The 26788-nt window shown below is 37.5% G+C and overlaps 2 protein-coding genes across 2 annotated transcripts in view; one reads left to right on the top strand and one right to left on the bottom strand.

Moving 5' to 3' along the window:
- LOC107656546 (oxysterol-binding protein-related protein 2-like) overlaps positions 1–11077 on the bottom strand; it is a 16254-nt gene extending 5177 nt beyond the window's left edge. Inside the window, exons 1-10 of the mRNA XM_016444429.1 lie at positions 10997–11077; positions 4236–4333; positions 4051–4162; positions 3866–3941; positions 3569–3703; positions 2673–2770; positions 2383–2565; positions 1969–2076; positions 1706–1795; positions 1378–1504 (exon numbers count right to left, since the gene is read on the bottom strand). Of these exons, the coding sequence (XP_016299915.1) occupies positions 1378–1504; positions 1706–1795; positions 1969–2076; positions 2383–2565; positions 2673–2770; positions 3569–3703; positions 3866–3941; positions 4051–4162; positions 4236–4272 (966 nt within the window). The 5' untranslated portion in view covers positions 4273–4333; positions 10997–11077. The remainder of the gene's footprint in view (positions 1–1377; positions 1505–1705; positions 1796–1968; positions 2077–2382; positions 2566–2672; positions 2771–3568; positions 3704–3865; positions 3942–4050; positions 4163–4235; positions 4334–10996) is intronic.
- A 1914-nt stretch (positions 11078–12991) lies between these two features.
- Positions 12992–24986, top strand: LOC107656534 (protein SOGA1-like). The gene is made up of 10 exons (XM_016444417.1): positions 12992–13989; positions 15109–15350; positions 17625–17727; positions 17880–19016; positions 19810–19896; positions 20162–20323; positions 20487–20738; positions 22430–22473; positions 22558–23929; positions 24561–24986. Exons 1-10 carry the CDS (start codon positions 13204–13206, stop codon positions 24705–24707), a joined length of 4332 nt encoding a protein of 1443 aa, XP_016299903.1. The 5' UTR covers positions 12992–13203; the 3' UTR covers positions 24708–24986.
- Positions 24987–26788: the final 1802 nt, after the last annotated feature.

Genomic DNA, 26788 nt, shown 5'->3' with positions numbered 1-26788 from the left:
CTCGTGACCGGAAGAGAAGATGAGTCGTTTTGAGGGGGAGGGGAGGTTAACGTTTTTGATTAAAGATTAGGAGGGCACATGAAGTGCTATAAAAAATAATGAAGTGCACGGATAAATTATTTATAATAAACACTACAGTATTCCATTAAAAAATAAGAATTTTCAATTTTGATTTCATGGTGACTTTAAATGCCTCCACACTACTGACATGTTTACTGAATTGGTGCGCGCCTGTATTTGATCGCGTCACGTCATTGTTTGGTACAATTTATTTGGTCTTTTTGCTTATTTTTTTTTCGCAGAACACCGAAAGAGCTTTTTTTGCTATTTTCGGCCGAACAATTTCGGTTGCCAAACATTCGGTGCATCCCCAGTTAAGAAATTTGTATTTGTAGTTGCCAATAAATATTATATTCACTGAGCCATTACTAAACTCCTTCAGAACTGTGAGAGATAAACGGACACTGCATTTTTATAATAGAAATGTGCCAATGCCCAGTGAAAACCTCTGAAATCATCAAGGGACACAAAGTGTCCGATCTGTACGCACACATAGTTCCTAAAGGATACAGTTATAATAAAATAAAAAGCTTACCAACTGGATCTCTCATATTTCCCATTTCCAATTTATGTTTTAGAGTTATAAAAAATAAAATAAATAAAATAAAAATCCTATGAAATGTCTTTCTTATTTTTGCAACTTAATATCTCACAACTGTGACTACTTACTAGGAACTGTGATTTCATTTCTTGCCATTGCAACTTTATTTCTTACAACTGACTTCATTTCTCACAATGTGAAATGTTTTTTTTTTCTTCTTCTTCTCTTATTTTCTTGTGTTTTTCCACCAAACAATTACCTCTTTTTTTTTTTTTATCTAAGGCAGAAACGGGATTTCATATTAACAGCAATAAAAATATCGGTATCGGTACTCGGTATCGGCAAGTACCAAAAATAAAAGTATCGTATCGGGCGAGTACTGGAAAAAGTGGTTTCGGTGCATCCCTAAATATTTCACAATATTACTGTTTTTACTGTATTTTTGATCAAATAAATGCAGGTGAGTATACGAGTCCTCTTTCAAATTAAAAATCATTCAAAACAATTTTTACAGACCCTAAACATTTGAAAAAATTTTTTTTTAAAATATATATAAAAAAAAAACAAAAAAAAATCTGAACAAGGAGTTTGTTTGTATAGTGACATAAAAATGTATAGTGCTCTCTTCTAAGAGTTAGCAAACAGTCTCTATTGTGGTAAGTGGTGAAGCCTCTATTTGAGGATGCGTGAGAACCCTTTTAGACTTCCATGTGAAAACGGAACAGAAAATAGATCACGGCTCAGCAGTAAGAGATAAATTACTTAACGCTTTTTACCTGCTTGTGTTTCTTGGAATCTCCTCCGCTTTTCTTCTCTGCTTTCTTGTTGGTTTCGTAGACTTTTGGCTCAATGCTATACACGCACTCAGTCCACTTCCCATAGATAACCCGATGCTTCTTTTTACTGAAATAGACCCAGACAAAATGAGTCACAAACACAAGCATCAAATCCAGAAAAAAAATGCCAAAGTACATATACAATCCAGCTGTAAAAGACATTTGCTGATGCCTTTAGTGCTACAGACACAAAGTGGATGTGCAGAGTGAACTCTACAGGCTGGGTGCCAGATATACCCACTGACATTTGATACGAATGACTGCTCACCTCTTGTCCTGGATATGTACCTCTACCCTATGCAGATCTTTGCCGAACATGCCGCATGGCTTAAAATTCAGCAAACACTTGTCCCCAGTGCTAAAAAGAACAGAGAGACTTGTCAGTCAAAAATAAGGGAATGAGTGAACATTAATCCACGTGTGACATGGAAAGATCACAATGCAGCCTTTACGACAACAATATTTAAATGCTGAAAAAGGTTGAAAATGCAGGCAGAATATTTAGTGTAAGAAAGGAAAGAGATGAAGTACCTGTGGTTGACAATCTCCACTGTCCCATACTGCTCAATCCACAGTTTACCCAGAATAACGTTATGCACACAGCACATAGGGTTCGTCCATGTGTAAGCTTCTCTGTGTCTGAGAGAGAGAGAGAGAGAGAGAGAGAGAGAGAGAGAAAAAGAGTTAAAAAATAGCTGAGCCAAATCTAACGCCCAAAATCTCTTCCATACACATACGAAACATGCTAAATAATAAATGGACATTCCAGCATGTTACTTATCTAGCAGATGATGCTTTCCAAAGCAAGTTACAGTACACTAAGGGCAGAGAAAGGTTACTGCCTTGCTCAAGGGTCCAATTGTACTTGAGTATCTCAATGACTCTCCAGCTCCAATAAAAAGGTGATCATATTATACTTCGTGATGACACATAAATAAAACTCACTTGGAGAGCTCAAGTGTCATAGTGCCTTTAGGCTCTGCCTCCACACTCTTCCCCCAGAATTTCAGTTTAGGGTAGATGGAGCCGTGAAACGAGAAGTCCTGATTGAGTGACTCTGAGTACAAGGCGCTGATTGGTGGATGGTGGCTCACCTGTTCTGAGATCATGCGGTAACCCTCTTCATCCCTGAGCAAAGATATTCAAATTATTGGTTCAGGCTAATTTGGATTTACATATTCAGCTTTGTAGTAGATGATGTATAGTGTTTATGTCAAAATGTTTTTCAGATTTACCTTGTAAGTTCAAAAGTCTCTCCTAATAAAGGGTTAAAAGGTTTCCCAGTTCTGTCCCATTGTGACGCAACAGCAGAAATGGCGAATGCGGCAACAAGCTGACAAACGAGATGCAATTGCGTAATAAGAATTTGTTGAGTATTCCATGCACGCACACATACTGTATGAGAGCAAAATATAAAGGAGTTAAATATAAAGCAAGGTTTCTGCAGGTTTTATGAAGGCACTTTTTCAAGACCTGTTTAAAACCAATAAGGAATAAATGATAAGTTAACAATATCAATATGTTCTCTAAATGTAAATATCTAGAGAGCACACAATGACAAACACTTTAAAGTTTGAAAATACAACTACCATCAGATCTCCATTACATTTTTATTCATTTTACAAAAAATTGCTTAACTGGAAAATAACTTTATAACTGCATCTTCTGAATACACTGGAAAAAAAGTGATGCCCCTTCATAGACAGTGTTTGTGTCTTGTTTTCCAGTGCAAATGTCTAAAGATTGTTAAACCAAGATGCATTGTGAAGCAAAATGACATAAGATAAGATGGCTTGTTTTCTGAGAAACTGAGAAACAAAGTTTATGGTTAACAAAAACAAATATCTGCAAGTTTTCATAACCCACTGCGAGATATTTGTTCTTCTTTTAAGCATTAACTTGCTTAATTTTATTCTCAGAAAACCTCATATCTTTATTTCACATCTCAAGTAAATGTATCCTAATTTAAGGCTTTTTTAGGCATTTGTATTGGAAAACAAGACAAAATACTGAGGAACATCCACATTTTTTAAAGTGTAAGCAACATTGAATGCCATGATTTTTAAGGCCTTTTCAAGGCCTTAATTTGTGGAAGGGCAAATTAAGACTTCTTGAGCCTTGAGGCACTAACCTGCATACGCTCTATAGAATCAGAACGTGTACAAGCTTTATGGATGAGGTATGTATGTTCCATGTACTCTGTAATCCTCTGCAAGAAGCTCAGCGGTTCGTTGAAAACAATAGGCATTGTTATCTTGGACAGCTCCTGCAAAGATAAAGTATTCCCAGATAGAAATGGCTTGGCATGTGGACGATGACACCACAATCTAAATAACATGTCTCTCTTTTACAATTTCATATTTCATACAGTGTTTGAATGGAGAACTTCTGACTAAGCTGTTGTTTGGTCAAAATAGCTTGTGCTCACCATTCCAATGCATTTCTTCAAAAAGCCCCATATACTAAAATCATTTCTGGAGAACATGGGCGCTGGCAGAGTAGTCCTGAACACACAGACACACACATAAATTCATTCCACTGTCCAACGGATAAACATCTTCACATTTTGTTTCCTGCCACTGGATATTATTTCACAGTATTCAGACTCCTTACCGTCTCTCCCATACTCCATTTTCAGATGGCACCTTGCCATTCACCGTCTGCTTGCTCTCATAGACACAGGCATCTTTAAAGCTGACTTCACACGAGTCGTCTGATTCTAAACCTGAGACAGAAGAGAGATATAGCTATAGGTGATGATAAAAATGTGATGTACAGTACTAAACTTCATCACATACCTGTCTCAGCATCATAGAACTCTTCCTCGCTGTTCATGATGGATAGTTACTGCTGCTGATGTCAATCAGAAGGCATTGTTTCACAGCTTGAATTTGTTCTGTAGATCAAACCAGAGAACAATATTGTAGGTTTGAAAATTAAAAAGACATAAAACTGGACGTCATTAGTCCGACTAATAAAAATGAATCATTAACGTATTGTAGACTACTACTATGCCGTATACCTGGAACATACTGGACACTAATGCTGGCCTACTCTCTAGTCTATCCATTCCCTTATTGAACACACAGAACAAATCCAATCATCTCACTGCAGTCTTTAAACAGCTGTGCTTGGCAAAACCATCTGATGAGAGTGTCTGACCAAGCTAATCCTTTAATGGCCAATGGTAGCTCATAGCAGAGAGAGAGAGCGTGTCAGCATCCGATTGTCATTATTGCAACTGACTGTACCGATTCACAATGTTGGCTTAATTCAAGAAAGGATACCATTCAGGAATTATTACGCAAATGTTCTGGTATGCACATATAAGAGTGTGCATAATAAAGAAAATAATAACTCAAATGAAAACACATTTCTTAAGAGTTCATAGAATTTTTATAAATGTGCTTTTTGTATTCAAGTTGGATTATATGGTTTTGAATGCCATTTTCAATAAAAGTACATTAAATTCATTTAATCAAATATATATCGTATACACTATACTGTTCAAAAGTTTGGGGTCAGTAAGAAGTTCCAATTATTAGAGGGCCAATTATTACAATTTAAAATAACTTTTTTTATTTTAATATATTTTATCATTTATTTTATTCCTGTGATGGCAAAGCTGAAATAGTTTTACATCATCTTTCAGAAATCGCATTTGCTGAATGGCTGATGAAGAAAGTGCTCATTACATTAATATCAGTATCAATGTTGAAAACAGTTGTGCTGCTTAATATTTTTGTGGAAAGCATGATACATTTTCTCTGGATGTTTTGTTGAATAGAAAGATCAAAAGAAAAGCATTCATTTGAAATAAAATTTGTTGTAACAACGCAAAACATGACAATTCAAATTTGCTTACAAATATTTTCCTTTTTTCTGCATGTTGGTTTCATTAATTCCACATGATGTTAATTACACCACATGACAAACAAAAGTTTTTTTTTATATTTTCAAAAATGTTGTTAAAAACTTCAAGAAGTAATGGTAAACAATTATGCCAAAACATTTAACACACTTCAAGAATTTAATTATTATAATGAGGCTTTTTTCTTCCTAATCATATCAGGAAAGTTTACATTTTTTACTTTATGCACAAAAAAACATCAAAATTAATTTTAATTTTATTTAATTTTAAATAAAAAAAAAACAATGCTCATTACAAAGGTGTATTCAATGTATGAATTGCACTGTAATATATTCTTGAATAAATGAATACAACGGACATAAATAAGCATCAGGTCTTTGACCCACACAGAAACAGAAACAGAAATAGGGAGCTAAAAGGGAAAACTCTTGTTCAGACTGCAAATTATACAGGTGTGGATGAACAAAATGCAAAGCAGTTAAAAAAACTATTGACCATATATCGGAGGCAGGCACAAATGCAAAGCAGCTTAAAAAACTATTAGCCATATAACGGAGGTCGGCACCATGCAAATTATTTGGAACTCAGAAAGGCAAAGCAGCCACTTAACAAGCTGACAGCTATCACATATTCAAACACCCATGTGGTAAACTGCCAATAGAGGAAGTCTTGGCTGGCTCAGCAGCACGTAGCCCTGGTCGTATTGCAACCACACAAATTTAAGGTAGCGCAACTGAAATGAATGTAGACTAGAGGTGGCTGTGACTGACCGCACGCTTTGGGCTGGAACAAAGAAAACCTTGGACTCTAATGTGAAGGATAGGGTGCAAGGCAGCCAAACTGTATGAAGCTACAGTACATAAGACAGACCATTTGTAAAAAACAAAGATCATTTTACAATGTTGGCTTTGGAAAACAGCTTTCAATTGTATTATTTAAGTTCCTGTTTTGTTATGAAACAAATGTTGGTGAATAATACAATATTTCTATATAATATCATCTAACTCCATTTACATAAACGCAAACATTGCACAATATACCAAAAAAAAAAATCATGACACTATATACCTTACTAGGGCTGGGTATCGATTCAGATGTTCCAACTCGATTCGATTTCGATTTTCAAGCTCTCGATTCGATTCGATTTCAATTTTCGATTCGATATTCGATTCGATTTTTGATTTCAATTCTCGATTCGATTTGACTATATGAATGAATATAGATTTAATACAAATCCTATATTTATAAAAAAGGAACAGTGAACATAAGATTACAAATGGTTAATTAATAGGAAATTAAGAGCCACAAACCTGTATATTAAACACTTTTTATTTTAGGTACACTTGGGTACAATAAAACAAAACCCAACTCTATATTTCAAATGCATACAATGAATAGACAGAATTTTGATGCAAGATGAAAAACTGATGCTGAAAACTGGACAAGTCAGAACAGTCGCATGCCTTGATCAAACAGGATCAGGTTATTTTATGTTTAAGACAAAACAAACATAAAATCTCACAGCATTAGCTGTAACATGGAGGCTGCAAGCCTATGAACGGTGTAGGAAAACTAATACTGGCTTTTGGGTGATAGTTCACCCAAAAATAAAAATTCTGCCATCATTTATGCATGTATGAATTTATTTTCTTCTGTTGAACACAACAGAAGATATTTTGAAGAATATGGATAACCAAACTGTTTTGGTCCCCATTGACTACCATATATATATACTGAATCAACCACATTTTAACAAACGATATATCGAAAAATCGATTTTTTTTTTTGCCCAGCCCTATACCTTACCAAAACAGACTGTAACAGTATTATTTAAATTATATATGTAAAAAAAAAAAAAAACTTGCTAGACAACAAAACCTTTTTACACTTTCTTTCAAATATTTCCAAATAATCATGTAAACAATACACCCTATAGTCTTTCAGCTAAAGGGAACGGTTGGATGCACGTCTTTCGGCTGTGATGGGCTGTTATAACAACAATAAACAGAGAAAACTAGTGGTACAACTGACTGGAAAATGACAGTACAGATCAATGGTGACTAAGACAACCACATAAGTGGCTGGATCTCAGAAAAAGTGGCACAGTTCCTGGTGGTTGAGCCTGAAGAAAATACTGTACCAGTAGTTTTGGAATTTATACTGACCTGGATGCACAAAGTTAGTTTATTAACTAACAGCAGTTAGTTGCCGGTTCACAGTCATAATTGATGAAAAACACTACGTTAAACATATCATTTATTAGTAGTAGCAGTATAATAAAGCAGCTTTGTCTAGACTGGAGTCGCTTGTGAGTATAGTTTGGGGTCAGTAAGATTTCTGAAAAAGCCTGCATTTATTAGATCAAAATACAGTTAAAACAGTAATATAAAATTGTAAAATATTATTACAATCTAAAATAACTGTTTTCTGTTTTACTATATTTTAAAATGTAATTTATTACTATGATGGCAAAATTGTATTTTCAGCAGCCTGAGTGATCCAGTCTTCAGTGTCACATGATCTTTTCTAATATGCTGATTTATGCTAATTAATGTTTGTGGAAACACTGATATATTTTTCAGGATATTTTATATATTGAGCAGAAAGTTCAGAACAGCAATTATTTGGGGAAAAAAATATGTAAATGTATTTAATTTAATTACATTTAAATGTAAATGTATCTAATCAATTCAAATGTATCTAATAAATACATTTAATTACAATTTAATACATCTTTGTATAAAACCTTTTATTTTCAATGCACCGCTCCACGGTATGTGCTCTTCTCAATCAAGTCTAAATGCTTCCCCAGAATTAGTACTGCTGTCAACTAACAGATGGATCATAGTAGCATCTTTCATCATAAGCACAGGTGTAATGAGTGTCAGCCAAAACAATGGAGTAGATTAAACCCATCAAAAGTACAGGGCAACCAGTTGATTCAGTATATCATTTAAAAAACATAGAATGCACTGCTTAGTACATGATCACATGCAGCACCATATTAACACAACACACAATCTACATCCACCCATCCTGACTAGGTAACGTTACACCATCAAATCGTAGCCCATGCAACGTCTAGCCATCCGTACATGAGGGCAAGCTGACATTCAATTTATGTCCCGTTAGATATACAAACATAACTGATACTATGAATAACCTGCCTCGCTCGGCATCTCCAAACTAGATCTACTGCGGGCGGAAGGCACTGGGCGTTTGGCTTGAGCTGTTTTGACCCGCGTTAGCCGCTAGCAATGAGCATTGACCAATAATAAACCCGAATATTACTCATAAACCCGTTTGATATCGTCAAAACATTCAGGAAGATACGAAATAAAACGACATGTAACATCGATCAAACTTAGCAGGCTGTATACTGTGCGAGTGTCGCGTTACCTTTCAGTAATGTAAAGCTGAATCGCTCCTGTCTCCGGTGGGACAGAAAATAAGCGCCCAGTTTCGGAAGACTGACAGCGGGGCGGATACATTTCGCCTGGACGGGAGAACAAACTGGATTGGAGGGTTAAGGCAGCGGTACAAACGAAGATGGGCGGGGCGACGTTTGATTGACAGAAGTAGTCGCCTATTGTGAAAGAAGACCCCTCTGCGAACGCACGATATTAACCTTTCGAAGGGGCGGGGTTATATTGAGGTTACATAAAGGGGTCGGTACTAAAAAGGCAGGGATGTGGGTTATTTATAATCCTAACAATAAATATCGCTATACGTTTAAAAAAAAAAAAAAATAGTGCACCCAGCAATAAGCCTGATGAAATAAACAGTGAGTACCAACTTTAATTTCGTTTTTTCCACACTCGAAGCTAGAATGTTAACTTTTATTGTGCTTTTATGGTTGTTTTGGGGATAATTCGCCCAAAAATGGAAATTCTGTCATCATAACTTAACCTCAAGTTGTTCCAAACCTGTTTTTTAATTTCTTTTCTTCTGTTGAACACAAAAGAAGATATTTTGAAGAATATGGATAACCAAACTGTTTTGGTCCCCATTGACTTCCATATATATATACTGAATCAACCACATTTTAACAAACGATATATCGAAAAATCGATTTTTTTTTTTGCCCAGCCCTATACCTTACCAAAACAGACTGTAACAGTATTATTTAAATTATATATGTAAAAAAAAAAAAAAACTTGCTAGACAACAAAACCTTTTTACACTTTCTTTCAAATATTTCCAAATAATCATGTAAACAATACACCCTATAGTCTTTCAGCTAAAGGGAACGGTTGGATGCACGTCTTTCGGCTGTGATGGGCTGTTATAACAACAATAAACAGAGAAAACTAGTGGTACAACTGACTGGAAAATGACAGTACAGATCAATGGTGACTAAGACAACCACATAAGTGGCTGGTTCTCAGAAAAAGTGGCACAGTTCCTGGTGGTTGAGCCTGAAGAAAATACTGTACCAGTAGTTTTGGAATTTATACTGACCTGGATGCACAAAGTTAGTTTATTAACTAACAGCAGTTAGTTGCCGGTTCACAGTCATAATTGATGAAAAACACTACGTTAAACATATCATTTATTAGTAGTAGCAGTATAATAAAGCAGCTTTGTCTAGACTGGAGTCGCTTGTGAGTATAGTTTGGGGTCAGTAAGATTTCTGAAAAAGCCTGCATTTATTAGATCAAAATACAGTTAAAACAGTAATATAAAATTGTAAAATATTATTACAATCTAAAATAACTGTTTTCTGTTTTACTATATTTTAAAATGTAATTTATTACTATGATGGCAAAATTGTATTTTCAGCAGCCTGAGTGATCCAGTCTTCAGTGTCACATGATCTTTTCTAATATGCTGATTTATGCTAATTAATGTTTGTGGAAACACTGATATATTTTTCAGGATATTTTATATATTGAGCAGAAAGTTCAGAACAGCAATTATTTGGGGAAAAAAATATGTAAATGTATTTAATTTAATTACATTTAAATGTAAATGTATCTAATCAATTCAAATGTATCTAATAAATACATTTAATTACAATTTAATACATCTTTGTATAAAACCTTTTATTTTCAATGCACCGCTCCACGGTATGTGCTCTTCTCAATCAAGTCTAAATGCTTCCCCAGAATTAGTACTGCTGTCAACTAACAGATGGATCATAGTAGCATCTTTCATCATAAGCACAGGTGTAATGAGTGTCAGCCAAAACAATGGAGTAGATTAAACCCATCAAAAGTACAGGGCAACCAGTTGATTCAGTATATCATTTAAAAAACATAGAATGCACTGCTTAGTACATGATCACATGCAGCACCATATTAACACAACACACAATCTACATCCACCCATCCTGACTAGGTAACGTTACACCATCAAATCGTAGCCCATGCAACGTCTAGCCATCCGTACATGAGGGCAAGCTGACATTCAATTTATGTCCCGTTAGATATACAAACATAACTGATACTATGAATAACCTGCCTCGCTCGGCATCTCCAAACTAGATCTACTGCGGGCGGAAGGCACTGGGTGTTTGGCTTGAGCTGTTTTGACCCGCGTTAGCCGCTAGCAGTGAGCATTCACCAATAATAAACCCGCATATCAACCCGTTTGATATCGTCAAAACCTTCAAGAAGGCACAAAATAACACGACGTATAACATCGATCTTGCCTAGAAGGCTGTATACTGTGCGTGTGTCGCGTTACCTTTCAATAATGTAAAGCTGGGTCGCTCCTTTCTCCGGTGGGACAGAAAACAAGCGCCCAGTTTGGGAAGACTGACAGCGGGGCGGATACATTTCGCCAGGACGGGAGGACAAACTGGATTGGTGGGTTAAGGAAGCGGTACAAACGAAGTTGGGCGGGGCGACGTTTGATTGACAGAAGCAGTAGCCTATTGTGAAAGAAGACCCCTCTGCGAACGCACGATATTAACCTTTCGAAGGGGCGGGGTTATATTGAGGTTACATAAAGGGGTCGGTACTAAAAAGGCAGGGATGTGGGTTATTTATAATCCTAACAATAAATATCGCCGTCGGCTATGGCAGTGGTGCTCCTTGAGTGATTATGACTGCTGTCCAGGAACAGATATATGGAAATCCTTAGTTACAGACAATACCTTGATTTTAGGGTGTGATTAAGAAAAATCAGTGAGAAGCTATAGAAAATATTCAATGAATTCACAAATAGACAGATGTTTTACAACTTCATTGCATATTTTGAAATCGTATTTGTGCTGTGAAACAGGGCCAGGAGTTTGTGGGGCCTTTGACAAGAGCATGAAAATAAATTAGGCCCAATAGTGTAACATATGGTTTCTTGGTTTTAAGAGAAAGCATTTTGCTTTCAATTTTAATCACATGGGCTTTTTTTTATGCTGTTCAAATCATACAATATGCCATAACTTAATTAAAATAAGGTTAGAAAATGATAAATAAGGCATTTTAATGTAAACATAACTTTTTGTAAATGTTTAAAAAAATGATTTTGTGCAGCAAGAAACTGGAGAAAAACTGTGCAAGATATAAGTGAAAGTGTAAGAACATATGTGAAAAACGTGCATTTCGGGGAAATAATGAAAAAATATAACAAAAACATAAATAAATATTTGAAATAGGTCCAAAAATACATCAAAATATATTACAAATATAAATAACAAATAAAATAGTAAGTCTGCAGATTATCATTTTTTATGTTTAAAAAAATGATTTTGTGCAGCAAGAAACTGGAGAAAAACTGTGCAAGATATAAGTGAAAGTGTAAGAACATATGTGAAAAACGTGCATTTCGGGGAAATAATGAAAAAATATAACAAAAACATAAATAAATATTTGAAATAGGTCAAAAAATACATCAAAATATATTACAAATATAAATAACAAATAAAATAATAAGTCTGCAGATTATCATTTTTTATAAGCAATAATTTATTTAAACATTAAGCAGCAGAGTAAAAAACGACTAGTAACAGTTTTTTTAGTGATTAGTCTGAGCTTATATTTAACGCAATCAGGGTTTTTAGTTGGTCATCGCTGTTGTGGTTTGTGCGTCTGCTTCTGGTTAAGGTTTGTTAGGCCTACTAAAAAAAATGTAAATAAAACTGTAGTGTTTGATATCATTTGGATTCCAGCGGGAAATTCATAATGTAATAAACCAGGTTATAATAAACAGATCATTACAATATTACTAAATATTCTTGTGTCGGAAGTTGATATGCTCCTCCCTTGGCGAGAGCCCACATCACCTGAATGCGTCGAAACTTTACTTTCATTTGAAGCCACTAGATGTCAGCGGAGCAATGTTAGGATGTTTTCAGCTCCGTGCCACTAAAAAGCGTGAGTTTTGATAAACTGTCTTCCTTTTGAACCCGGTGTATATATTTAGAAAAGAGACTTGCCTATGAATCAAATAACTTACATCTTATTAGATTTTATGAATGAATAATACAGACACTGTTACCGATTTCAGTCATAAGTGTTCATTATAGGCCATCATATGCAAAATAGCCGATTACTAAATTAATATTGAACAAATATGCATGGGAGAAAACTAGCATATTTTATGCTAGTAAAAAACAGCACTATTACAGCTGTTCGTAATAATGCCAGTAAAGCTGAGTTAACTGTGACTCAGAGTGAGAGAAAGAGAGAGTGTAAAGCTCCTGGTTTTGGGGCGGAGATTTCGGAGTTTTTATAGCACATGGCCACACACAGTACAGTACATAGGCCTATATTCACTCAAACACTAGACTAACGGCTTTACCCGGATTTACCTTAACTTGACCTCATCTCACACAAACTCCAGAGAGGATTCTGCTGGAATCGTTCATCTCATTACTGGCTATTAATCGTCGTTGTTTGTAAAAACAATGCAAGGTAAATAAGAGGAAATTATCATCTTTGAACGCCAACACAATGACAAAGACAAAAGTTGAGGCAAATCCTGAGTCTAATGCACGCTCATCCCATCACGAACGGGACGGGCAGGATAAAGCCTGCGGGGACGCGAGCAGCCAGCAGCCGTCAAGACAAATCCACAGGCATCATGTGCAACACATGACGTCAAAACAACCCCAGGCGAACGCTTCGTCTAAAATCATCCCAGCAGCCTCACAGAGCAAAACCAACGAGGTTCACTCTAAGAAACCAAAGCGTGGAGCATCTGTCACGCCAAACATCCACACAGGGAAAAAGGAGATGAGACCAGAGTCGAGAAAACGCTCCGATAGCAATCGCAGTAAATCGTGCGAGAGGAGAAAGCTGTCGGATGGCAGCATCACGTCTGATGACCTGAGTAAAGACTCGGGCTGTGCTACCGGGAAACTGTCTTCCACCGACAGCAGCTCTGAGATCTCGGACGCATCTGAGGAGCATAAGCAGTCCACTGATGCCCAGTCACAGCATGGTGAAGTCTGTCACAGAGGTACAGACGAAGAGATGATGGACGATTCAGCTGAGCAAATATTATCAGAACACAGAGAAGAAGATGGTGTGATTAATGCCACCCTGTCTCCAGGGTTTGGCTTCGGAGAGGGAAGCATCTCTCCTGGAGACCAGCGGTCCTACGTTTCTCTGGACAGTCGCTTGAACTTGAACGCGTGTATGGCATTTTCGGATCTGACTGGAGACTTTGCTGATGGGGTGCATGCGGATCTGCTGAGAGAGATTGATGACCTAAGATCAGAAAATGGATATTTAAAGGTGAGGTTTGTTGATTCATTTATTTGTTTGTTAATTAATTGCAAATGGCAATGTCTTGCAATGGTGTAAATTATGCTTGGGAGAGTTCAGGTAGGTTAAGTGGGACACATTTCATATTTGCTCTTTAAATACAAGACAATCAAATAAAAGTCATTTATAACTGCCATGAGGGTCTTTTGTCATTGTGAAAATGTTTTGTCATTTTTTGTCTGACGCCATCATAGTGGACATGATCAAGCATCTGACTGATCTCAAAGAGTGCATATCACCAAATGAAGATGCTCTTCTAAACATAAACATTGTAGTTTTTAAAAGATGTCTGAATTCTATTACCAAAACGATGTATTGTTGTACAATTGCATTTAATTATTTGTGAGAATCTGTTTAAAGTACCTTCACTTTACCCATGTTAGATAAAGTAGGAGAGTACTAAATGCAGCCTGTTTTGATGGATTATGACTATTATTAAGCATCTAATATCGTCAGCCAACATGGCATTAAACCATGTCATATGATGTGCTGGATTATGTAAAATTAAATCAAAACAATCCCACAGTGTCTTCTACATGTATAATACATTTTAACAGTCACATAAACCAAGCAAAAATAAATTGCACGTGATCTGGCTTATACTGTAAGATTTACTCTCTTCTTAGAAGATTATACTTTCGCTAATTGGCTCGTGTCATCCCTCATTGTCTCTGACATGCAATAGAATGACAGGTTCACAGTGAGAACGAGACACGCTTTACTGTGATTAAGTGCAAGGTGTCTCAGTAGAAATCAAGAAGTCAACAGAAGTCCCACCAATGCATCCAAGAAGGGCAGTGCGTCAATCTTGGCACGCGCCCCTAGTTCTGTGGGTTAATGCGCACAGCATGCTGGCACGCAAGATGTGAAGCCAGTGCTGTCTTGGATGAGTTGGTTGAAGACTAACATTGATAGCGATATAGGAAACACCCTTTGTACACACAACTGAAGTAGAATGCATTCATTTAGCTCATGTTTTTCAATCAAAAACTTCCATTTTAAAACAGTTATGGTGGCTGTGAAACTGCCACATATGATTCAATTCTATGAAGTTGATGTTTACATACACCATTTTGACTGCATTTTTAGGACGAAATGGAGGAGCTCCGCTCGGAGATGCTGGAGATGAGGGACATGTACATGGAGGAGGATGTTTACCAGCTGCAGGAACTCCGACAGCAGCTGGAACAGGCCAACAAGGCCTGTCGCATCCTCCAGTACCGACTTAGGAAAGCAGAGAGACGCAGCCTGCGTGTAGCCCAGACGGGACACGTGGACGGAGAGCTTATCAGGACACTTGAACATGATATTAGGGTGAGGATGTGCTTACAGTCATAATTTGCTGGTGTTTTCTGTGAGAAAGTCTTTGTATGTCACATAAAGCATAAAGAGCAATAACTGACATTCAGGGTGTAATTAAATAGATGATTCCCTCATGATTTGGGTGCAATTAAGTTACAGTAGTGTGTGTATAGGAAAACCACTGTTAGGGTTTTGGATGCAGTCCATGGCATTTATCGGGACAGGATGTTTATCTAAATTGCTCAATGCTTAGTGCCAATTAAATGCTGAATAGTAAGTCACTAAATGAGTCAAAACTCTGTTTATATGAATCAGCATGCACTCAGATGGATTGTGTAAACCTTCCATTGTGGTTTGTGACCCAAATCGTGGTGCTAAGGGTTTAGTGAGAGCTGAAATATCATTTTGTTTTATAGTTTGACATGTGTAGGGAGTGGTTTTATTTTTGGAAGTGGTCCAACTAGTAAAATGAGGAGAAAAACCCTCGGTTTTCTGTTTGGCAGACAATTGGTGTAGTTCAGTTTGTGGTGGGCCACTCACAGCATAAGCATTTTTTGGTTTGAACTTCCCAGCCAATCAGCAACAGAGCTTTCTGTAGGAACGTTACGAATTAAAAACGAATTTACACAGCAGGGCGACCCATATAAAATGGCTGTTTTCTTTTGAAATCTGCTTCCAGACTATGCAAAACTAATTCCTCAGCTTTCTTCCGAACCCTTTGTCTGCGCAGAATTTAGAGTGAAAATGTATTTTAGAGAAACACAATGTGAAGTATACTCAAGGTTGAATGAAAGAGTGTGTGCATTTGCATGTGTGCAGTATATGTGTCAAGGACTATAGCCACAGTATCCAAGAGGGGAAGTGTCCAAGCACAGCTGCTGGTGTATTGTGGGCATGTCCATGACCAGTCTATATTAAAGGCATGTGAGAGAAATAGATACCCTCCTTTCACAAACATCACTTTTTATCAATTTAATGCATCCTTGCTGAATAAAATATTCATTTCAAAAAGAAAAACAAAACCTGACCTGTACTGTATATATATATATATATATATATATATATATATATATATATATTATGCCCTATATCACTTTAAAGCAGTACTTGTTTGTTTGTTGCTTAGACTCCTTAGTTTCATGATGCCGTTAGGATTAGAATCTGACCTTTACCCCAACTGTATGTAGTGGGTGTAAAAGACAGCTGACTGCTTGGGTAGGGCACAGAATGATCTAAGGGTCTGAATTCAAACCACAGCTGTCATTCTCACTTGTAGATGCAGTGAGGGGGAAAAGAGAGAAAAAATGGGGCAACTGAAAGGTTGAAGAGAGCGAGAAAGAAACCACTTAGAAATATACCTGAAAGGGAGATCCTTGTCCAACTCTGGCTGCAAGCCATAATGCTTAAATGTGGGTCTTATGATGTTCAATTATCACATACATGCTAGTAAAAATACTAAAAAGAAGGCATGCTTTTTGCTTTCACTTTCTCACAATAATAAAAAATATAGGCCGCCACCATTTTACCAACATAATGCACCGAACAAGTCCAATTTTATTGGCAATGAAGGCCTGTAGGTCTTTAATAACGGCACGCATTCAGTTTAATCCAGGATTCAGTGCTTAGAAGTGGATCCCAGCAGCTCAGCTCAGCTCAGCTCAGACAGCTGCTGCCCATTCCTGATCTTCACCAGCAGAACAAATCAGCTACAACCAGATTACCAAGGCCTCATGTGAGCCTGACCCTACCTGAAACATGATAATCTACATACAAACACTTTTTACTCATCCATTAGAGTCAAAAATTTATCATATCAAAACATCAAGCTATAATATGATGAGTACTATTCTTTAGCTTGGTGTTGCACTTAACAGCTTGGATTGACTCGATGAGGTTATTTTTAACATGTAAAGAAGATAATTTGAAGTTTACATGCTCCTCCTCTGCTCTTTGTACTTTTAAGGGTTTGAGCCTCCCAGACAAACCAGCAGACAGATAGACTGACTCAAGCCAGCATTCTTGACATACTTGGAGCAGTATGGATGTTTGGTGTAGTAATGGAGTTGGGGCTCTTGCCATCTCACTACACGAACATGATTGAGTGTGTTTATTAGGTGCATGCTTTCCTTACAGTCACACATTTCATTGGGTATTGGAATGCAGTGGACAGCGGTATGATGGAAAATAACAATGATTAATATAACTCAAATGAACATTTATGCCCATAGGAGGACATCATCTTAGGGGACAAATGGCATCAACCCACCTATACATAGTAAGCTGTGTTATATAAGCTGCTGAAATGTCCTCGGACTAATTATGGATATGGTGCATTCACAGAATTCCCTAAAGAGACGAAGTTTGAGATCAACATCCAGCAAGAGTGAAAAGAAGCTCTCTTCACAGGTGAGTTGGAAGTTACATTAGTCTTAATGATTGATTTGTGAAGGTTAGTGCTGGTTTGTTGCAGGTCTTGGTAGAGGGCCAACATTAGTCATCAGAGTTCCTCTGATTTTTGATATATGCCAACTGTTTTAACACACCTGTGTCTTCAACAGGATGACAGTGCTGATTTGAAATGCCAGCTCCACTTTGCCAAAGAAGAGTCTGCACTCATGTGCAAAAAACTAACTAAGATTGCCCTGGAGAGTGAGGCGATGCGGGAGGAGCTCGCCAAATACCGTCTGCTTTATGGTGAGGTGGATGAAACCCAGGCTGCAGCGGGCGCCACTAACTCCGCCCACACCCGAGAAGCAGAGGTCAAAGTTCACTTGCGGCTGGTGGAGGAAGAAGCCACGCTGCTGAGTCGTCGAATAGTGGAGCTAGAGGTAGAGAACCGTGGGTTGCGAGCAGAGATGAGTGAACTGCGTGAACGAGGAGGAGGAAGCCTGGAAGAAGAGGAGACGATGAAGGGGGCCAGTGAAGGATTAGCAGTGCCTCTCCAAACTGGGGAACAGGGGGAGATGCTTAGAGATGGATGTCTGGATGGGAAAGAGAATGCAGATGCAACGACTACCCACAATAATATGCAGGAGAACCAGATGCATGTAGAGGAGGTTCATGCTTCTATCAGCCACATGCACAGAGAAGGGCCAATTGGTGGGGAACAGGAGCTTTCTGCAGAAACTAAAGCGGAAGACGGACAAGCTCAGTGTATGTCAGACTGCACATTTGGTGTGAAAGATCTAGAGAGTCTTCTTGCCATCCATGACCAGGCGCTGCTTGTCAGATCGACTATCCAGCTCCTAACAACCCCAGCAAAAAATGGCCTCTCACCTACATGTACCCATAACACTCCTGCTGGTGCTCCCTACTTAGGCAAATCTGCAGTAGATCCTCAGTGCAAAACACATCAGTGGCTTTTGGACCCCATGCTGAGTCCCTTGACCAATGGATTAGAGGTGTTACAAGCACAACTGCGTGCTCTTGTCGAAAAGTTGGAGGTGCTGTCAAACTCCAATTCAGAGCACCCTGGGCCTGTTACAGAGAAGAATATGTTGCATTTTGGCGAAGATTTAATTGAAATGAAAGAGGACTCAAAGAATCAAGCAAGTCGCGAACTTCCATGTGAAGAAAATGTTGGAAATCAGTGTAACCAGGACAGCTTAGTGCTGCTCAATCTGCAGCTCCAATGGTTCATCCAGCAGTGGAGGCAGGGAGAGAGACCCACAGCTGATGGAAAGAGCCTGCTTGAGGTAAATTGGGCAACGACGTTTACTATTGCGGTCAACCATCTTTATCGATGAAGATGGTTAAAATTTTCTTTATAATGATTCTTACTTGCAGTTGAAATAACAGTAAATGCTTTCCTGTAGTTCAGACATAGCGCTAGCAATGCCAAGATCAGGGCTTCTATTCCCAGGGAAAGCAAGAACCTATCAATAAATAAATGTAAATGTACATTGAATGCAAAATAAAAATGCCTGCCAAAAGCATATATGTATATGTTGTGTAGTTGGGTGTTTTGTCAACTTTGGGCACTTTTTGGGCCCTTTATACCTAAAACACACTTTTGATTTATTTAATTCGCCCACTAACAATGTTCAGTGATACAGTATGTATACATGAATTCCCATCCAATCTTTCCCATCTCATCATGTATTGTGTGTTAATAATGTTCTGTTGTGGAAAATACATGTTTACCATTTAATGTGTCCTAAATAGGCACAGTTACATAATATTTTTCACACCATTTGCATAATTTGAGCTAATATATATTTATAGAGAGATTAAGTAAATGGGAGTAAGATTGAAAATGATGCACAATAAAATATTCTGGATTTATATAATCCTTAAATGCTTTTTCTGTAATTCTATATTTTTTTCATATATTTCACTTAATTAAAAAAAAAGCTTTATTAGTGCCAAAATTCTTCAGTGTGACATTTTGTTAAAATAATAACAAATAATTTCACACAATAAATGTTAAAATGGTGTAAAGTTTATTTCACTCCGAAACAACCAATTTTATATGTCGTTTCGTTTCAGATGTATTGTCAGAATGATCATCATCTGCTTAAGGACACAGAGTCAAAAGCATGCAAGTATAATCTTCAACAGAAGTGCAACAGTCAGGTATGAAATAGAATGAAGATTACTGGGGTAAAAATAATAGTGTTTCAACAAGACTTCCAAAAGCATTTCATTGTGCAATACATTCAGCCTGAAAGAACGTCATTCAAAAATGTGCCCTTTTCATAATATATTATATCTGAACATGCCTGCTCTTTGAGCATAGTTGCCCAATAGCATTGTTCCTTGACCTGTTGCTCATTTCCAGTTAATCTGGTTGTGTTCCTGTTGCCCAGTGTTCATTCACCACTGTATGTTCCTTTCTCAGGTAAGCAGTGCCCTGCTGTCAGACCTCAGGACAGCACTGTCGGATCTGTTTTCTGAACTTATGGAGCAGCACAGGGCAGCCCAGTTTGTCATCCGGCAGTTTGCTAAAGCCAAAGCAGCGTGGGCTGTGGAATGTGCAGAGCTCAAGAGCCTCATAAGCAGGGTGAGAACTAGAAGATCAGTTTAAATTCCCTTCAGAGAGTATCAATGAACCTGTTGTCTGCTTCTCATGTCGTCTCCTCTGCTTTCTTCATTCTTGCGTCTGTAGGGACTTATTGAGGAAATTGAAGCAGAAATGTCATCAAGTTGTTTGTGTTTGTTTATAGCTGGATGGTTCAGCTGGGAAGGCAGGAGTAAAGGGTCCATCAGACCTGAATGCGGCTTTGCAGAAGGACCATATTGAGAAGCTTCAGCACCTGTTAGCAGAGTCCTACACTGCAGTGATGGACCTGACAAGACAGCTGAAGGTCCGTGAAAGCAGCTGGAGCTCTGAGCGGCAGGAACTGCTAGAACACCTGAACCATGTGCGTCTAGAGTGCGAAGGGTTGAAGACAGCTAAGCAAAACAGAAAAATGCAGGTCAGAGCAAAAATTAGTGTAATACACTGAAACAATAATTTACATATTTAGTGTAATGTGGAACTTTGACATGATTTCAACTGTCGAAGGTCAACCATCAAAACAGGTCTTACTGGGGGGGGGGGGGGGGGGGGTCAACTATTATTTAATTGGTAACATTTTATAATACCTAGTCCACTAGGTATCATGAACATTAGGTAAAATGTTAATTTATAAATAATTTATAAACTAAATAAATACATTTATTTATAAACAATAGTGTGTTTGTTCAATTCTAATTAACTAATATTAATTTAAATAAAATGTAAAAAAGAAAAAATTGTATATGCAGAAATTAACACGTTATGTAGAAATTAGTTCATGATATCTAACGTATTAACTAGTGTTTGAATCGGACCAGTGTTTTTTTATAATTCTGTTAATATTTATATTTACCTATTTCCACTATTTAGGTCTTTTTTTGGCATTTTTTTGTGTGACCACTCAAAAGTTTGTTATCAGTAATTTTTTAAAGAAATTAAAAATGACAGAATTTCAAATAAATTTTCAGTATTTCAGTATGGCTGCTTAAAATTCAGCTTTTATATCACAGGAATAAATTACATTTTTTAAAGAAATATTCAAATAGAAAACATTTTTTTATTGAAAATGAATGAATCAAATGAATTCAGCCTTGGTGAACACAAGTGACTTCTTTCAAAAACATTAAAATATCTCACAGACTCCACACTTTTGAACAGTAGTTCATGCTCTCTGCTATCTGAAGTCTGAACTATCATTAATAAAATACATTTTTTACAGTCCTACTAGAGCAACAGAGATCAGAGATATGAGACATGCCCGTGAGCATGTGTGTGTGAAAAGGCCGCATGGCAACTGAATTTAGGCTAATCCCCTTTTGGGACTGTACTGTAGGACAGCAGGCGGAGTGCAGACATCAGCTTCAAGCACAACTTCTGACTCTGAAAAGGGCTTAGCCAAACCACAGTGACCACAGAGAGACTTATCAAAGCTCAGCTGAAGTTTACTTTCCTTTACAGTAAACGGAGGGTAACATTGTGCAGGGTTAAGGGAAAGGAGGCGAGAGAGAAATGAGGAAGCATTATACAAAGGAACAAAGGCATACTGGATCTTTGTATTGTCGTCCTCTGGGTTTACACTACAGCAGTTTCATTCTTTCCTTTAAACAAAAATTCCTGTTTATTATTATCATAGATGCTAATAATAAAAGTGGAATGCAGACAGTGACAGTTTGATGGGGTTAAGTAAAGCCTGGATTGGAGTGCAAAGGAATTTTGCCAATATTTTTTTTTCCTGATCCAAGGGTTTTCTTGCTGTTGTCTTTTTTGTAATCTCTCTGACACACTTTCTAAATAAGACAGGCCTTTTCATTTGATGCAGTTTATCTTAAATTTGCACATCCCTAAGCAATATGGGAAGGATTAAAACGATTAAAACTTAAAACGATTCACTATTTTTCTGCTGAAAGGTTATATTGCAATGCATTGCATACAATATTTCTTGTGTCATTTATTTTAATCCTTTAAGTCCCTAAATTGTTTCATTTTATTCTTAATGTAAAAGGTGTTTTAGAAGTATTTTGTTATTAAATTATATTTAATATATAATAAAATTACACAACTGAACTAATTATGCATGCACAAATAATAATCCTTCTGATGCATTTTCAGTCCCCCAGATACAAGATGTTGACCAAAGATGCAAAAATGGAGAGGTCAGCTTGATTCGTTTGTTTGCACCATAGTTTGAACTCAAATTATCTGATTGAATTCTTTAGCAGAGTTTGCTTTTCCAACAGGATGCCTCTCAAAACTGGCATGGCAAAACCCAACAAGAACTGGAAGTACCTCAGTCGAGAAGCTGCCGTTCTGGACAGAGAAGACCCCTGCAAGACTTGGGACTCTCCTATCATGCCTCCCAGTTTCCTTGGTCTGACCTTAAACCAGGAGCTGACCCAGAGAAGCCATACTGCTCCAGAGAGAACCAGCATTCGTATATATTACAGCCCACCATCAGCAAAAAGGATCCAAATGAGCTCTCCGATAGCAGCAGAGGAGGAAGCGCTTGAGGAGAGCCAGGAACCACATTTCAATGCTGTTTCCTGTGGCCTTGTAAGCCAAGACTGGGCCGCTGCATATGAAAACTGGCTGGGTAGCCTGCCGTTTGACTGCCAAAGTTTGATGGAGAGAGATTCGAACGCTGTCATCAGTTCTACATCCTCTTCTGGTCTTCAGACCTCCAGTATGACATCCCCTTCACGCTTGGCTTTCAATAACTTGGACGTCTCAGCCAACCTGAGTGATGACATGAAGGAAATCACAGCCAGTGTGCTGCAAACCTCCCAATCCAGCCCTCTGGAGAGGAAAAGAGCAAAGGATTTTGGGAGCAGTATGGTGAGTGTTGTGAGTATAGGAACGCAAACTCAATCCCAACCACAGGTGACCACAGTTGGGCTACAAACCGATGGTCCTCGATGTCTTCATGCTGCGAAGCACTGGTCGCCCCGAGTGACCTCATTTGTATCTTCAAGAACCCCGCAGACATCAGTGTCACTGGAAAGGGTCCCTGGTCCAGCAGATCGGTTTCAACCACAGAGCACCTCGCCAAAAATACAACGCAGACACTCTGCATCCTCTCCGTTTTCCTCTAAGTCTTCCTCTTCTACATCCCCCTCATCCTTTTCCTCTTTCACCACATCCTCTTTGTCCTCCTCCTCATCTCCGAGCGCCTCCTCCAGGCTGGATTATGGAGCAAAAGAGCGTGGTTTGTGGGCTCTGCCGCAACGTGCTTCGACACCTAGCAGGCCGAGTTCAGTATCAGTGCAGGGCAGCGATAAACATGGCGGCCGTAAAAATGTAGGCGTTCACAAATATGGTCTGGTCCATGAGTTTCTGCGCAATGTCTGTGGTCGAGGAGAGAAGACCAACCCGGAGATGGAGAAAGCGCCAGCAGCTCGTAGGGATCACATCGGTCTGGTGGGTTCAAAGAAATCTGAGCATCCCCCGTCTCGTATACCAGCGGTGCCACTGGTCAGAAACGACAGCATCACCAAGATTGTGAACCGCAGATTTATGAAACAAAGCCAAAAAGAGGAGACGGTGTGTCAGAGCCAGATCCAAACTCAGCGCCAAATCGACAGGGGTTCAGTCAGAAAGAACAAGGGCTTGGAGGTTAGTAGCAAAGTTGAACCCATTCAATAACAACAAACTAAACTGAAGGTGTTGAGGAAGTAATATTTCAGTGAGACTAAAATGGTTGCAAAAATAATAAGTGCGACAGTAATTTGAAATCTAGTCACTCTGGAAACACTCTGTGTGTCCATATGCGGTTTTGTCAGGAACGAATGATTCTTATGTATCAACATTTTTTAGCAAGTCTGAGATTCACCAAATGGCCTCGGACTCACTTGTTAGTCACTGTTTGAATCAGACTTGCTCGGAGCTGTTATTGAGTTCACAACTCACTTCCTCAATAAAAGTTATTTCTTGGTATGTTATGTATAGATTTGTGAGTCAATCTGTTAACTGACTGTTATCCATATGACAATGTGTATTTTAAAGATACATATTACATATTTTACATATTTGTTTTATTTTTAACAAGCAGAAATATTCTTTTAAAGCAATGTTATATACAGTATATGGGACACATACAATCAGGAGGATCAAATTGGAACTAATTTTTATTAAATACAACTAGAAAATATACATTATTACTATTTTGCAGAGTCTTTGTCTTAATGTGACATGATTTGTTATAATGCTGAGCGTATCTCCTAACTCTTTGCCGTCTCTTTGCCAGGATGGAGCCTGTGACTGCAGCTCACGCGCTTTGACATCCTGTTTTGCTCGACCCTCACAAAAAAATCTCAAGCACATTCACAGTCAAAACAAGCCCCGCCCACACGAACACCCCCCATCCCGTGGCAAAGGTGATTCTCTTCCATAATGGGACTGACACCACGACACTTCTGGGATCTACAGGCTTGCATGGACAGATTTCTTCAGAACTGGAATGCCCATCATTCATCAATTTCTACATATTCCCCACACCTTTTGTGTTTCGCTAAATTGATTATGCCTTCAGTTCCATTTTAGCATGTTAAAATCCATTCCAAAATCTTTCCCTCAAAATCAGCGTAAAAAACATGAAAAAGGTTTGCAGATGCCTTCTGGGACTGGGGTTAGGGAAATGTCTCCAGGCTAAGTTACTGGCTTTAATATTCGTAAAAAAAAATTACATTTAATAGAGAAACTAAATAGGGCTTGTACAGAATTAATCATGTTGTTATTGTGCTGAAGTTCCCAATTCCAGCAAGATCCAGTTTTTACTTTCTAGATCCTTGATGAACTTTACTTTGTTAAATTTTAAATAAATATAATTATGCAACATATCTTAAAACAATGTATGATTTATTATTCTTTTTTTATATATAATATTTTATGCATAATAGAATGTGTGTAGAAACATTATTGTTTAAATGTTTTTAGATGCCTTATGAATGTGACCTGTTTCTAATAGCTGTCTTAAATGTAACATGACCTGTGTTTAATATCTGCAAACAACAGATTTGGGGGCCAAGCACCTTAATCTGAGATTAGGTTTGTGAATTGTAGCTATTTGAAATGTGACACTTTTTATGGCATGTTAATAAATGCAGATCCATGTCATTGTATTAGTCCCCTATTACTGTGATTTGAAGATATGTCATCCTAATAATGATATTTAAGGTTTCGCTCTTTAACTGCCCCTAGCCACAATGTGTTAAGTAGTTTTAAATTTGCATTACTTTTAATTCCATTAAACAATATATAGAGGTATGCAATTAAACAAACACCCTGATTTGTCAGAAAAAATTGTCCGTTTTTCTCTGCTTCTATATTTAACTCCGTTTTCATTTTAGGGGAAGTCTTTGTGATAGCTGCTTATTCACATTTTCTTGAGACTAAAATGCACACAATCACTCTTAAATGTTCTGAAGTAGGCTTTTTGTATAACTGTGTATATCGAGATGTCGTATAAATGCACGATAAGTTAATTTAGTTTTAATCGATAGCCATGCAGTTATGTCAGACGTAACCTTTCTACAGAGGTGTTGACGATTTTTTAGATTCGTGTATTTGTAGCGTCCCCTAGTGGGTAGACAGTGACACAACAGCATGAGCGAGCCATGTGTCCATATTTAGTTTATACATATTACATATAATATAAAACAATTTATTAAATAGCTATTTTATCCATACCTTTAAGGTATATGCATATAGAAAAAAAAAATTAACTTACAATGAGAAATAAAGAGTGTGACAACTAACTAAATTCTCAGCTCACGTAGTGTAAAATAATCGTTTTTGTAACACTGCATATTTAGTCTATATGGTGGAACATTTGTTAATGTTTTATGTAGACTAGTCCAGGGGTTTTCAAACTGAGTTCCGAGGACCCCCCGTGGCTGGGTGGTCCGTAGAAAAGTTTAAAGAAAAACAATATAAAAATGTACGTGTAAAAATAAATAAATAATTATCAATTAGTACAGCACTATGAGTAGAAAAACAACGTAATATAACTAAATAAAATCTAAAAGATTTCTAAAAATATAGGCAATATATTTAGAATATTAATGTTACAGTTTAATTTGGGGGGCTTTATTCAAGAAAATATAGATGCCCTTTTACAGTTTTTCTCAACTGCTTACATTTTCAAAACTTTGCCTCTTTTTTTCAAAACTTTACACACAAATCCAAGCAATGCACACACAAAATGCCTCACATTTCTTGCAAAATGAAGCACTGCATTCACAATATCACAAACACATCTCAAGAGCAAACATTTGTCTTACATTGCAAACACCTGCGCCATAATAAATGTTTAGATATATCATATAGCCTACACACAGTTATTCAAAACCTAAAGCTCTTCTGTCATGAGCTCCTATGTACATTTCTGTACAAGATTGAAAGTAAACAGTTTTTCTCAACTGCTTACATCTTCAAAACTTTGCCTCTTTTTTTCAAAACTTTACACACAAATCC

This window comes from Sinocyclocheilus anshuiensis, unplaced genomic scaffold (assembly GCF_001515605.1).
Source record: "Sinocyclocheilus anshuiensis isolate Anshui unplaced genomic scaffold, SAMN03320099.WGS_v1.1 scaffold1639, whole genome shotgun sequence".
In the NCBI taxonomy this organism is placed as follows: domain Eukaryota; kingdom Metazoa; phylum Chordata; class Actinopteri; order Cypriniformes; family Cyprinidae; genus Sinocyclocheilus; species Sinocyclocheilus anshuiensis.
The sequence above is the reverse complement of the archived record's forward strand: the minus strand, read 5'-3'. Positions and strand labels throughout refer to the sequence as shown.

Bases quoted from the DNA above. Each gene is read 5' to 3' on its own strand.
- LOC107656534 (XM_016444417.1), top strand. From the start codon at position 13,204: ATGACAAAGACAAAAGTTGAGGCAAATCCTGAGTCTAATGCACGCTCA. The intron at 13,990-15,108 runs GTGAGGTTTGTT...CTGCATTTTTAG, and splicing joins CAGAAAATGGATATTTAAAG to GACGAAATGGAGGAGCTCCG. The intron at 20,324-20,486 runs GTGAGAACTAGA...GTTTGTTTATAG, and splicing joins TCAAGAGCCTCATAAGCAGG to CTGGATGGTTCAGCTGGGAA.